This window comes from Orbicella franksi, chromosome 5 (assembly GCF_964199315.1).
Source record: "Orbicella franksi chromosome 5, jaOrbFran1.1, whole genome shotgun sequence".
NCBI lineage: Eukaryota > Metazoa > Cnidaria > Anthozoa > Scleractinia > Merulinidae > Orbicella > Orbicella franksi.
In genome coordinates this window covers 17047401-17061748 of record NC_138149.1, presented here as the reverse complement: position 1 = coordinate 17061748, position 14348 = coordinate 17047401, and the positions used below count along the sequence as shown (strand labels likewise).

The following is a 14348-nucleotide window of genomic DNA, read 5'->3' as shown; positions in this document are numbered from 1 at the left end:
TTAAAAATGACCAGGAGATGAGCATTTGTTTGCTGCAAAGTGACCTGTCTCATGTTACTGTGGTAAGCTCTGATGACAATTAATTAATGTGTCTTATTCGGAGACCTTAGTGAACTTGTATGAACGAAACGAACACTTTTCAATGAACGAAACCAGGACAAACGTCAGCACCATTATATAAAATTATAAATTTCATTGTTATAATTTAGTAACATCTAAACCTGAGGCCAGCCGAAATATTGTTTCAATATACGACCTTGTGTCAACCTTGCAGTAGTCTTTGACTTAAGCTTATTATCGTTTTACTTTTCAAGTTTGGCTGATTAGATCTCCTGTGAGATCCAACACTCAATCAAGCAGGACCATCGTTTAGAGCTTTGCAGTTTATAGCATTTAAGTTTTTCTTGTTGAGTAGTCCACGTTCAACCGACATCGAGTTAAGTTTAGATTAAAGTTGTGTTCGCCATAAGTTTACTTGTCTCAGTATACTGAACTGAACCCTGAGTGGGATGTGAAATGTACATAAACTTGGAAAACAATTCCCAAATACTTGATTTTGATAAGCTTAAATGATTTTTACCCTGTCTTGTGTTTACACTTTTCCTTCCTGATTGAAAAGATAACAAAGGGAAAGGAACTCCCTGTGAGCTCGTAGGAGCACATATCTATGGGTGGGCAGATTTTTTGGGTCAACACTGAAAATACTTGCAAATGAGGCGAATTATTTTGATGTATTTTACGTGCAATATATGTTTAACATTGGAAAAGAAGTACTGTCTCATAAGAAACCTTACCTATAGCCTTGAGTGAAATGCAATGGAAAAGGTCTGTAAGCTCGTACGACTGGTTTACGGTCGTTTCGCCCGAAATTCCATTCACCTGAAACCCTTTCGCCCGAACTGGAAGACGATTCGCCCGAACAAAAAGTCGTTTCGCCCAGACTCAAAGTTGATTCGCCCGGTATATTCTATGAAGATATAAGTCATAATATGTAAGTCGATTTATAAAATATGAGTCGTGTAGCACGATCAAAACTATTCCCGATCGATATAATGACATGCATCACGTTGTCAGGAATGAATACTGAACATGCAAATTTCTTCTAAGCATGCAAGAAACCCAATTAAACCGGCCCAGTGCAATAGCCGAGGCAAAAAAAAAAAAAAAACACGTCAACATACTGTAATGCAACAATTTATTGAATATGATCAACAGACCTATTTGCGTGATACTACGATAAATACTTACTTCTAAGTCTATATAAACCTAACCTTACCTATTTACAATTGTATATTATAATTCCTAACCGAATCTCAACCTATTTAAAACTATAACGACGTGTACGGTATAAATATGTTGACTAATAGCGAACAATAAATTATTCCTAACCGAACCTTAACCTATTTGAAACTATAACGATGTTTACGGTATATGTATTGACTAATCGCGAACGATGAATTATTTCTAACCGAACCGTAACCTATTCAAGTCGAACCATTTAAATCTATCGCGACACGAAGGTATAAATATATTGACTAATAGAACTTAAACTGAACGGACTGGTCCATTAAGATGGCTGCGTGCCTTTAGTAACTGTTGAGCGGTTTTTTCCCTGGAGGCGTAATCATCCCAGAGATCAAAAATCTTGGCCTGAAGGCAGCAATAGGTTTTTCTTTGTATATGTTTTAACTTTCCATCAGAGACGAGTCTAACCTGAAGCGCAGAAAGCTTGGCCTCTCTGTGCAGGTGCTGGATGAGAAGGTAAAACGGAGTGTGTACTCTGCCCCCAGCTCGTCGGTTTAGGCCGTGGTGCCAGCCCTCCAGGTCGTTGGTGCGGATGGCCTGCCCGTACACACTCCAGTCCTTTGGCGGGAAGGTAGTGCTTTCAATCCACATCAATCCAGTGTAGGAGACCAGCCTCTTCATGCCATTGGTACTTGCCCTCAATCGCAACTTGGCAAACGCTGCTGGTATCTCGCCGGCCGGCAGGAACGGCATTGCCATCAGTTTTCGGATCAGTCGGTAGGTTCCATCATCCTGTTCATAAGCAGCTGCAAGTCCCAGCTCTTGAACCTACAAAGAAGACAAATTCTTAAATTAACAGGTTTTCTTTGACTCAGGGGCTTTGTCAGTTGTCATCAGCCAAAATATGTTTTCGTGTCTAAAAAACCTAAAAAAACCATTCATTTTTTTTTAACAATTGCTAGATTAGAGCACTGAAACTGTCGACAGAGCGGATTACAACTTGAAAAGGCTCGGTGTTTTATACCTTTCTCCACACCGCCTGGGTCCAGTGGAAAACACATCCCATGATTATCGCCTCTGGTAGAACTGCCTTAACTGCCGACCACGTCGCTCTTTCAAAGTCCAGCATACTCTTTGGACTGATGGCTCATTAGGAAGCAGATTAACGCTGGCTCTGAGAACCTAGAAAATTAAAACAACCGTAAAAAGGGGTTTAGTCACCAAAACGAAATCACATTGGTCATAAATGAAACTGCCGTCAAATCAACTTTATATAAATTTTTCAGCACCTCAACTTTGACGGATCATTACTACGACTCTCTTTTAGCTAACGCAACAATTATGGTATAACCGGTATATTACCTGTTAAAACATCCTTAATGTAACTTTATGAAGCTTACCTTCTTATAATCACTTTTCTTCTTTCTGGATATGAGGACAGATGCCAGTGGTACTTGTTTTGCACACTCCTCTGCCCTCACGAACGCATTAATGGTGAGCAGCTGAGTGAAGGGCGTTCGGATGAGCTTAAACGTGCCATCGACGTACCAGGTTTTGGCTCTGGCAAGCTGCTCAAGCTGCTGGCTGGTGGCGAATACAATATGTCTTCTGTTTTTGACACGTAGGTCAGATTGGAGAAAATCCGATGGAATGTGGTCCTCCTCTATCTCGAAGTTTAGGTCTGTTGGATCGTCTGGGCGCAGACGCTGACGGAGTCAATTAGCCGCCCTCGCCAGGTGCAGGGGCTTGGACAGAACAGGACATGGTGCTGGTGTAAGTTCTTCTAACAGAACCTATTTGAAGGAAGAAAAGCGCACACCATTTCCAAAACTATACTATCACTAAAATAACTAGTTTAGTTTAGTTTATTTTCTTTGTCCCACAAATTTACATTTACAAGAAAAAAAAAGAAACAAAAAACCGTGTGACAGGAGGCAGAAACAGGGCAAAGCCCAATTGACATCGACCCCCTGAGACAAGTTTTTGGTGTGTCATTTTTATTTGGCTTTACATGAAGTGTGACCTAGTCCAATCAATGGGAGATGAATTGAATTCTCCTTTCATCCATAATCAATCGACGATAAACTCACCAGATAGAGAGGGAAGGAGAGAGAAAAGGAGACCGTACAATATTCCCTTCACATAAGCTACGAGCCGAAAAAGCGAAAAAGAAAAAAAACAGAGTTCTCTCTTTAAGCAGCGCTGGATGTTCACATTACACGAAACCGTGGCATAACGCTGTATTGTATCGATCAACTCGCCGTGGATGTTAGAAAAGAAATGTTCCATACTGCTTATCATTTCAATCTATGCCATTAACTGGTACCATAGTCATGTTAGAAAAATACCGGGCGAATCGACTTTTTGTTCGGGCGAATCGTCTTCCAGTTCGGGCGAATGGAATTTCGGGTGAAACGACCAGTTACGGTACGACTTGAATACATGCAAATTTTCCCAGCAGGCAGACAAATATCAACATTAAGATCTGGGGCGGGGAGGAGTACTCTATGATTTTTTTGGCAGGAGTGTCCTCTGTGACCCAAGAACCCTTAGCCTTTGGAAAATTGATCGTCTGTAAACAATGAAAATCTTGATGCCACTGACTTGAGGTTAAAGCCCACTGGCAAAACGCAACGGTACAAGAATACACCAGGAGATGTAACAAGTTGAAAATGTTCATGAAATTATTGGTGATCCTTGTCCGAAAAAATTATATGGCTTGTTGTTTGATCAGCAAAGCAAGTATAATTGGATTCTCATTTTCATTCCTATTTATTTTTTGTTCTTTATTTTCCCGGGCGAAATCAGTGATTTTTTTTCTTTCTTTGTTACGTTTTGAACAAGGACAGCACCGCGTCTGGTTCGCTCAACAAAGTAAGCCCTGTTCGGCGGGGTTCCTGCTTTGATGGGTAACCAATTACGAATGCCCTGTGTTGTAATTACCTTTTTCTTTTCCTTTTTTTTCTTTCCTTTCCAAGGCGATATTAGTGTCTGCTGAACTCCCAGTGTTGTGTAATGTCTTTCTTTTTATTCATTATAAAAATTAAAATTTCCTCGATTGTGATTAGTTTAAAAAACTGCTATTTTCCACTAATTCACTCGTCTCCTTGCAAAGTTGTTATCAAACAGTTTGTTATAGGACAGTTCAATCAGCCAATCACATTTGAAGTTGTGGTTTAAATCAACAAATAACATTCAAAGTTGTACTTTAAATTAACCAATCTCAATTTCAGAGCAACATTAAACAATTTACGCCTCCTTTGCCTGCTTCTTCGTCGCCTTGATAAAACCACAATTTGCCCACGAAGCACAATTTCTTTGGCGTTAATTCATGGTTTTCATCTGTTGAAACTGCCGCAGTTCTCCTTTCGATTTTAATACCGACTCGAAAAAGTGTGTTTTCCTTCAGAAAGTCAAGTTTATTAACACGCATGAATTCACCTGTCAATATTTTGACCACTCTGAGCCGAGATCGTTGAAGCGTAGCGAAACCAAATGGACAACGCATTGAAGCGTAGCAGGGGAATTTCTCTTTATCCATGATGAAAATGTTGAGCCGTTTATCAACGGTACACAGTACTCACTAGTTTTCAGGTTTATTTCACAGCTAAAACTCCCTCTAAACTCACAGTATGCTCACAGTTCAACTCGCTGCTTCGTCTCTCCAGTTTCTGAGAAAGTCACTACACGTGCTCACTACCATATTTGGTCACACAATTGAATGTCGCAAACTACGGGGGTGGGGGTCCGTTAAAACTCTCGTACAATGTTATAAAACAATTGATTCATGAGTCAGCTGTGCGTTCATCGAGATATGGAGCACTTGGAAAGTTTAGAGAGCACTCGAGAAGCTAGAGCTGCTCTCGGCTACGCCTGGAGCAACTCTTACGCATCTTTCTTGCCCTCCAAACTTCCCGCGTGCTTCATATCTCGATGAACGCACGCTGACGCATGAATCAATTGTTAAATAGTCTAAAGGTCTCACAACTCACCTTGTAAAATCGAATTTGTAGTCGAGTCAGTTAGGATTGCAAGTTCGAGGTCCCACTGATCTTGCGTGTTGATGGAGAACGCTTTTGGTTGATTTATGCCTTCCTTCACCAGTCTACAGATCCTGACATCCAAGCTTTCACCGAGGCCACGTTTTATGCACTCTTCTTTGATTCCGCAAAAACTAGTCACATATCTTAAGAAGACACTTAAAATTTTGTGCTAATCTCTTATGCCAATTCTGACACCCTCCTTGGATCCAACAAATTTGGAAGTGCCTGATTCTGGCTCAGCATGGTAAAATATAACGGATTCAACAACTGTGAGGACTTTGTCGGATTTAACAGCCATGATCTTTACCAGTCTGAGTTACACCGACTCCGCACATGTCGTTCATCAATGGCTCATCAGTCAAAAATCCTATTGAGACGGGTTCATTGGCTAATACAGTGATCAGGAAATTAACGGGTTTATTTAAACCTGTCAACATGTTTCATTTGCGCTACTCTCAGTCGGCTTGACTCAAGCGTTAAATTCACTAAGGTCACGGAAAAAATCTGATCACAATGCGGTGAAATTCAGCTACGAACTCAACTTTAGACATTCACGATTTATTTCTTATCTATTCACGATTCACAGCCAAGGACTTTTGCATTTCACGCCTCACGGAATACACTTCAATCACGATTCACGGAACAGTTTTTTTTTATCAAATCACAATTCACAGAGCACAAAAAAACCGGATCATGGCGTCACGAAAATACCCTTGCCCCCCCCCCCCCCCCCCCTCTGTAATGGCGCGTAATCCTGTGTTTGTCTCGCCGTAAAATTTGAGTCCATTTCAGTCGAGTTTACCTCTCTGATCGTTGCTGTATTTAGGAGAATTTGTGTGGAATACACTTAACAAATTTCCTCGCTTTCTGCTATTCAATTTACGGTAGAAAAGTCTGATTTCAAGTGATTTTAAAAGCAACGACTGACAGAAATTGTTTTTGTGGTAAAACTACAAACTTCGCACGAAATTTCACACCGCAAAAACAATTCTTGAGAACTTAACTGGTGAAATAAATGCAACTAACATCAAGTAGTTGGAAAAAAAATCTGGTCTTTAATACATCTTTCTTTGTGCACTATCTGAGTTGCTCCCTCGTTGCAAAGAGCTTTTTACAAATCGTTAGTAGACGGCGCGGAAGCCAATTCAATGACAAAGTTGTGTGGACTAACCCATTTGTAATCTGTCAGCATTTTCAAGACCGGTCACAGTTTTTCACTATATGGACCTCCCAGCCGGCAAATAACATATATAACTTCATTGACAGGTCCCTAACAGGAGTCCGCCTCGAGGACAGAAGGGTGGCCTCCAACAAAGAAAAAAGACTCAAACGAAAGTTTTGCCATTTGTTACGACATATCACCTAGCCGTACGTGGCTTAAAATAAATTTTAATGAATAACTGGGTTGTAGTACAAGAGCAGTTGTTGCTGAAAAATGTCTATACTAAGCCTCCAATTATATCATACAAGAGAGGCAAATCTCTTAAAGGTACGCTAGTTAGAGCGTACATTTAACTCAAGGCTGAAATGCATCGCTATCGCAATTCACGAGGGAAATCCGTGTAGGCCTGTCATTATCTTTTGTTACCAAGGGTATACAAGGGTATACAAGGGTTTACAAGGGTATGCAAGGGTTAACAAGGATATACAAGGATATGCAAGCATATACAAGGGCAGTAAACAAGGGTTTACAAGGGCATGGAGGAGTATGCAGGGGTATACAAGGGTATACATTGGTGTAAGGGTAAACAGGGGTATATATGGGTTTACAAGGGTATACAAGGGTTAAAACAAGGGTATACAAGGGGAAAAAAGGGTATGCAAGGGTATACAAGAGTGTACCTGGTAAACAAGGGTATACGAGAGTTTACAAGAGTATGTATGGGTATACAAGGAAATACAAGGGTATAGAAGGGTATACAAGGGTTTACAGGGGTATTCATGGGTTTACAGGGGTATACAAAGGTACACAAGGGTATACAAGGTATACAGGGGGTATACAGGGGTATACATGGCTTATACAGAGGGTACACAGGGGGTATAGAAGGGGGTATATAAAGGTACACAAAGGTTCACAGGGATGTTCCTCGGGACATTATACTATTCATCTCAGACGTCCGTGGACAAGGGCTTTTTTTCGGCCCGCTTCACGGACCGTTGGTTTTAGTCTGCGGTTCAAAAATTGTGGTCACGTGATAATGTTTTTGTGGCTCTGCGGTTTGCAAAACACTGATCACGTGATGCCATTTTGGTTGTTCGCGCCAGCGACCGCTAAAAAGAAAACCGCGAGTTGAAGAGATGTTGAAAACAAAGACAGGTCAAAGTTATAGCCCAGGAAAAGCCTTGTCTGAGGACATTAGAAGGGGCATTATAGACATAATTGTGCAAAACGGTGGAAATCATATATCAGTTTTTTTTTGGAGGCAGCTGCTCTGATGTTGCAAGGAAATTTAATGTAAGCAGACAGTGTGCAAAGAACGCGTGGAAAAAATTTGTTGACAGCGGAGAAATTGGTCCTCGAGACAAGAAGGGGGCTCAAAATCCCCCAAATTTGACTGGAACTGAATTGGAAATTATCGAATTTCTCAAACGAGATTCACCATCGATGTCCTTATTGAAGATTTATGATGTTGTAGATTCTTATTGCGCTTTTCCCGGTGGAACTTCAAAGGCTACAATAAGCCGCGCCATTAGAAAGAGGATGTCGTGTGGTCCAATGACTTGGAAGCGAAGCTCGAATCGGCCAATAAACAAATTTTCCCCTGAGAATGTTAATTATTGTCAAGACTTTCTTGATTACATGTCCACTGTTGATCCTTGCAAAATAAAATGCTTTGACGAGGCTGGCTTCAAAATGCCCGATGTTGCAAATCCAAATTATAGGCACTCGGCTGTTGGTGAGCCATGTATTGAAGTTAAGAGGTACATAGACGCGCCAACCGTGACACTTCAAGTTCTTGCTGGTGTGGAAGGAATATTGTATGCTAATACAGTTGATGGGGCAACAACTACACTTGATTTTCTCAAATTTTTCGGTGAAGCGTCAAATAACTTCTTACTGTAGAATGTAGTGAGCTGTGTAACCGCTCCTCCAGTAGTTTTCCAGTAGTTCAGTGGGATGAAACACATTGTCAGTTGCTTGAATTAAAACAGAGTTGCGTTCTCGAGTTTTGGCTATTTTATTGGCTCTAGAATATTACACTGGTGACGAGGTACAGACAAAACCATGGCATTGATTGGGAAAATCGAGGAATACCACGAGAAAGACAGCTGGATTGAGTACACTGAACGGCTCGAGCAGTATTTCGCGGCAGATGAGATTACGGACAACAACAAGAAACGGGCGGTTCTGCTCAGTGTGTGTGGAGCGAAAACTTACAAACTCATCAGGAATTTGGTTAATCCAAGGAAGCCTACCGACAAGTCGTTCGTAGAGCTGGTTAATTTGGTAAAGAAACATTTGAATCCTAGACCATCATCTATCGTGTATCGCTTCAAGTTTAACAGCCGCTTTCGTCAGCAGGGAGAAACAATACAACAGTATGTCACCGAACTGAGGAATTTATCAGAGCACTGCGACTTTGGCGACCAACTGGAGAAAATGCTGCGTGATCGACTGGTTTGCAGATTGAACGACGAACGGATACAGCGGAGATTGCTTGCTGAAAGTCAACTAGAGTTCAAGAGGGCGATGGAATTAGCCGCCGCGATGGAAATTACTGACAGGAATACACGTGATCTGATTGCTGGAAATCTGAGTGAGAAACCCAAAGAATCACAAGTTAACTGCGTTACCCAAGACCCACCGAAACAGCTACCAAAACAGCCACCAAGGGATCCGAAAAGGTCGACAAAGGAATGTTATCGTTGTGGAAGACAATTCCACGATCCTGATAAGTGCAGGTATAAAGACGAAGAGTGCTACAAATGCCGTAAGAAGGGTCACAAGGCAAGCCAATGTCTCGGTAAGCATAAAGCGGAGTTTCAAAAGAGCGGCAAATTTGGAAATACACATCACCTGGAGGCAACAGACGAGTCAGGTGAGGAAGAATGCGAAGAATACACGATGTTTCACATAAACACCACGGAGAGAGAACCGTTTCGAGTCGAGCTACAGCGAAACAGTTCAGACGAGCATGGAAGTGGACAGTGGCGCCGCTGCTACGATCATCAACGAAGAAACCTACAAGAGAATTATTGCAGGGAATCTGGTGAAGAACTGAAAGCAATTGGAAACTACTAAAGTGAAGCTCCGAAGGTACACAGGTGAATTAGTCAAGGTCATAGGAACTTTGAATGTTATTGTGAAGTATGAGAAACAAGAAGTGAAACTGCAAACACTCGTGGTGGAAGGATCTGGGCCTAACTTACTGGGAAGGGACTGGTTGAGAGTTCTGACACTCAACTAGAAGGAGTTGTTCAAAATGCAAGTTGTCAACAACAACCAAGAGTCTTCACTTGAAAAATTGGTTGACCGGTACTCAGAAGTGTTTAGAGAAGGACTTGGGACCTTCAAGGGCCCAAAGGCAAAAATTCATGTGGAATTAGAGGCACAACCAAAATTCTTGAAGGCGAGACCAGTGCCATATGCTATGACAGGGAAGATTAAGGCTGAACTCAAGAGGCTACAAGATGAGGGAACGATTGAACCGGTTCAGTTCTCGGAATGGGCTGCTCCCATTGTACCTATTCTGAAACCAGACGACTCAATTCGCATCTGCAGAGACTACAAAACAACTGTCAATCAAGTGTCAAAACTGGACAGTTATCCTATCCCGAAGGTTGAAGACCTCCTGGAGGAGGAGGAGGTGAAAAATTCACAAAGTTGGACATCAGCCAAGCCTACCAGCAGCTTCTTCTGGATGATGAATCTAAACAATACACTACCATTAACACACACAAGGGGTTGTTCCAGTACAACTGCCTACCCTACGGGATATCGTCAGCACCAGGAATATTTCAGCGGAACATGGAGAATCTGCTGCAGAACATTCCTTATGTAATCGTCCAGGTGGATGATATCCTAGTGTCCGGAGCCTGCGATGAAGATCACTTAAACAACCTGGAAGAAGTCTTGAAATGACTAGCAAGTGCTGGCTTACGACTTCGGAAAAACAAGTGTGTGTTCATGGAACCTCAAGTAACCTACCTGGGTCACAAGGTCAGCAAAGAAGGTATTCAACCATTGGATGACAAGGTCGAAGCGATCACCAATGCACCAGCGCCTAAGAATGTGTCGGAACTCAAATCGTACTTAGGCATGATTAACTACTACCAGAAATTCCTGCCTAACCTGTCGAGCGTGTTGGCTCCATTGCATGATTTACTACGTAAAGAGACCCGCTGGCATTGGGGTAAAGAGCAGATGCAGGCTTTCCAGAAGTCTAAGGATTTCCTGAAGTCCTCTAGACTCCTTGTCCATTATGATAGTCAGAAGAAGTTAACCTTGGCATGCGATGCATCACAATATGGCTTGGGAGCTGTTCTCTCACATCGAATGGATGATGGCTCAGAACATCCAATCGCATATGCTTCCAGGACACTGTCCAATGCAGAAAGAAATTATTCCAATCTTGAGAGAGAAGCACTTTCCCTGGTATTTGGTGTGAAGAAATTTTACCAGTACATTTACGGCAGATATTTTAGTCTAGTGACTGATCACAAACCATTGGAATCATTGTTTAATGAGAAGAAGGCCACACTGCCTATTGCAGCAGCTAGAATTCAGCGTTGGGCCTTGACTCTAGTTGCATACAACTACTCCATTGAGTACAAACCAGGACCAGAACATGCCAATGCTGATGCCCTCAGCCTACTACCCTTGCCAGTTAGTCCTTTGCCTACAGAAACTGTGTTTGCAATGGAACTCCTCAAGTCAACACCAGCGAGTGTGAATGAGCTCAGAACCGGAACCAGATGTGATCAATACTGTCACAAGTAATCACGTTCGTTCAGCATGGTTGGCCTAATCACAACTCAGATGAAGCATTGAAGCCCTACTTCACTAGGAAAGATGAATTAAGTGTTCAAGATGGATGTTTGCTGTGGGGCAATCGAGTAGTAGTCCCCCCTAAGGAAAGAGCAAGGGTGGTGGAAGAGTTACACGAGACACACCCTGGAATTTGCCGCATGAAGGTGTTGGCGAGAAGTTATGTGTGGTGGCCAAAAATGGATGCAGACTTAGAGCAGAAGGTTCACCAGTGCAGTCCCTGCCAGGAAAACAGGAAGTCACCGCCAGAAGCCCCTCTACATCCCTGGGAATGGCTTCATAAACCCTGGGTTCGACTCCACCTAGACTATGCGGGTCCGTTCCTTGGAAAAATGTTTCTCATTGTGATGGATGCCCACTCCAAGTGGATGGAGGCGTTTCCAATGAATATGTCAACTTCAAGTGTTACGATTGAGAAATTGAGAATCGCTTTTGTGACACACGGCCTACCGGAAATTGTCGTCACAGACAATGGCAGCAACTTCGCGAGCAAAGAGTTTGGAGATTTCCTCAAACAGAACGGGATCCATCACATCAGAACAGCACCCTACCACCCAGCGTCTAACGGACTGGCTGAGAGAGCGGTACAAACATCCAAGGAGGGAATGAAGAAGATGAATGGTGGAAGCGTGGAGACACGAGTTTCAGAATTTCTAGCTCGTTACAGAATCACCCTGCAGACTTCAACAGGAGTGTCCCCTGCAGAATTACTTCTAGGAAGGAAACCCAGATCAAGACTAGACCTAGTCTACCCGGAAATCTAAAGGAAAGTGCGACAACGCCAAGCTTCTCAGAAACAGGCACATTTCTCAGAAACAGGCACATGACTGGCACGCTAAGGAACGCACCATGCAGGAAGGGGAAGCAGTTTACGCGAGCAACTTCCGAAGAGGACCAAGGTGGTTACCTGGAATCTTGAAAGAGTCAACGGGTCCAACTTCCTTCGCAGTTCAGCTAGAAGATGGCCAACTCTTGAGACGTCAGCAAGACCACCTTATACAGCGATCCTGCGTTCCCCAAGCACCTATTGCTGATCAAGAGGTTCCAGCAGACCCAATTCCAGCATCGCCGGCAACTGAACAGCCAGAATTGCAGTGGGAAGAAACCCCAAGGGAGCCGGCTGTTCCTGGGCAATCAACTACCCAAGGCATTCCAGAGAAGCGTTACCCTACTAGGAACAGACATGCCCCTCGATACTCGGCTGATTTTGTTACTAAGTGACTTTTTAGGTTATTAGGACAGAGACACTTGAGAACTGCAGGCTAAGTTTTGTCGTTGATTTATTGTACTAGTTTTCATGGCTGAGTGGGGGAGTGTAGAATGTTGTGAGCTGTGTAACCGCTTCTTCAGTAGTTTTCCAGTAGTTCAGTGGGATGAAACACGTCAGTTGCTTGAATTAAAACAGAGTTGCGTTCTCGAGTTTTGGCTGGTTTATTGGCTCTAGAATATTACACTTACCAAACGGGGAGCCAGTTCTTCGTTATGGAGACCATATCCTGCTAGACAACCATGCGACCCATCACAATCAAGGGGGATATGCTTTGGGATGGTGGTTGGATCAGCACAGCATGGAAGTTGTTTATTTACCAACATACTCACCAGAATTTAATCCTATCGAGTTAGCTTTCAACAAAATGAAAACGGTTCCAAGACAGGAGAACATTCGCAAGTCGTTTAATTGGAATATCCATGTCGGAGTGTACAATTGTGTTGAGCAAATAACAGAGCTTGACATGCGGAGATTTTATAGACACACAGGATATATCGCTATTTGATTTTTTCTACTCTTTTAAGTACCTACTATGTGTAGTTTATTGTTTGCAGAAATGAGAAAGGACTGAAAGGTAAAACCTTTTGCATGCTCGTTTACGTTGTCGTTATACACTCTTTTTCTTATAGGAACCTTTTTATGAGAACGTTCAGGCTGACATAAACCAAAATTTTTACTAACATACTAAGAACATGCCGGGAGTCTATTGTGGCCCGTTCTGGTCAAAATAAATATTTATTTTGCACTTGTCAATGGACTTAATTGTAAGGTACCAGTAATTATTTGTTTGAATATGTAAAAATATTTTTACCTTTGTTGAATTAATTTAACTGCCATAAATTATTTTTTTTATGCTAAGGGATTATTTTTTTCCTGCGGAGAAATTAACTTTTTTATACCTTTTTTTGTTTTTTTCTATAGAGGATTAATTTTATATCCCTTTAAGGTAATTCCTCTGAAATAAAAGTGACAATAGATTTTTGTTCAAACTTTGTCCACTGAATATTTGTCATATGATAACTTCAATTTTGAAATAAAAAAGGGGGATGCCCATGCTCATTAAGGAGCAATGAGGCATTGAAAATGCCCCATTTTGGCATTATTTAATGCTTATCATAGGAACGCATTCCCAGTAATTGTAACATCTTTGTGAGCCCGGACTCATAAGAACACGCATTAAACTACAGTCAATACAATGTGTCGGACACAAATAAACGTTTTAAGTGTGATTCAGACGGAAAGCTAAATCCTTGATTAAAAATTTGAACCAAATTTCTTGACGTGGTTACCGACTGCAAAATAGAAAAGACCACAGTGTATCTGCTATTTTTCTTATTTATTCAATTTTCAGCAATAGAAATTAAATCAGTCTTTTCTCACGCAAAGCTTATGATTAGTTGATTACAATGACTGGAAAAAAAATTGGGGTGCCCGTGCTCGTTGGTGAGCTAGAGTCATTTTTCAACTGACAGAGCTCAATATCAAGGCAAATCCGTCATGTTTTCAATGTGCGCGCGCACGAGCCCGCGCTAATGACGCCATAAATTATGCGCAGTAAGGATGCGCAATGCAAATGTGAGGAATGACCTTAATTGCTTTTTTAAGGTCATATTTACTTTATCTACAGAAATAAATTTTGTTGAACGAACCCATTATTATTTTTGTTTTTTGTCCCATACGTCTTTGCGGCAGTGTTCTCAGCCATGTGCTAACAACATGGCGGCTCGTCAACAAAGGTCACGTCGAGTGGTGTTACGAGAAAGAAATGAACGTGGGTTCGCACTGTTTCTTCAGAATCTTA

The 14348-nt window shown here is 41.9% G+C and overlaps 1 protein-coding gene across 1 annotated transcript; it reads right to left on the bottom strand.

Annotated features, from left to right (window-relative positions):
• Positions 1–1528: 1528 nt before the first annotated feature.
• LOC145487023 (uncharacterized) lies at positions 1529–4246 on the bottom strand. The gene has a single exon (XM_081465729.1). The coding sequence runs from the start codon at positions 2002–2004 to the stop codon at positions 1546–1548; it is 459 nt and encodes a 152-aa protein (XP_081321855.1). The 5' UTR covers positions 2005–4246; the 3' UTR covers positions 1529–1545.
• Between the last annotated feature and the right edge of the window lie 10102 nt (positions 4247–14348).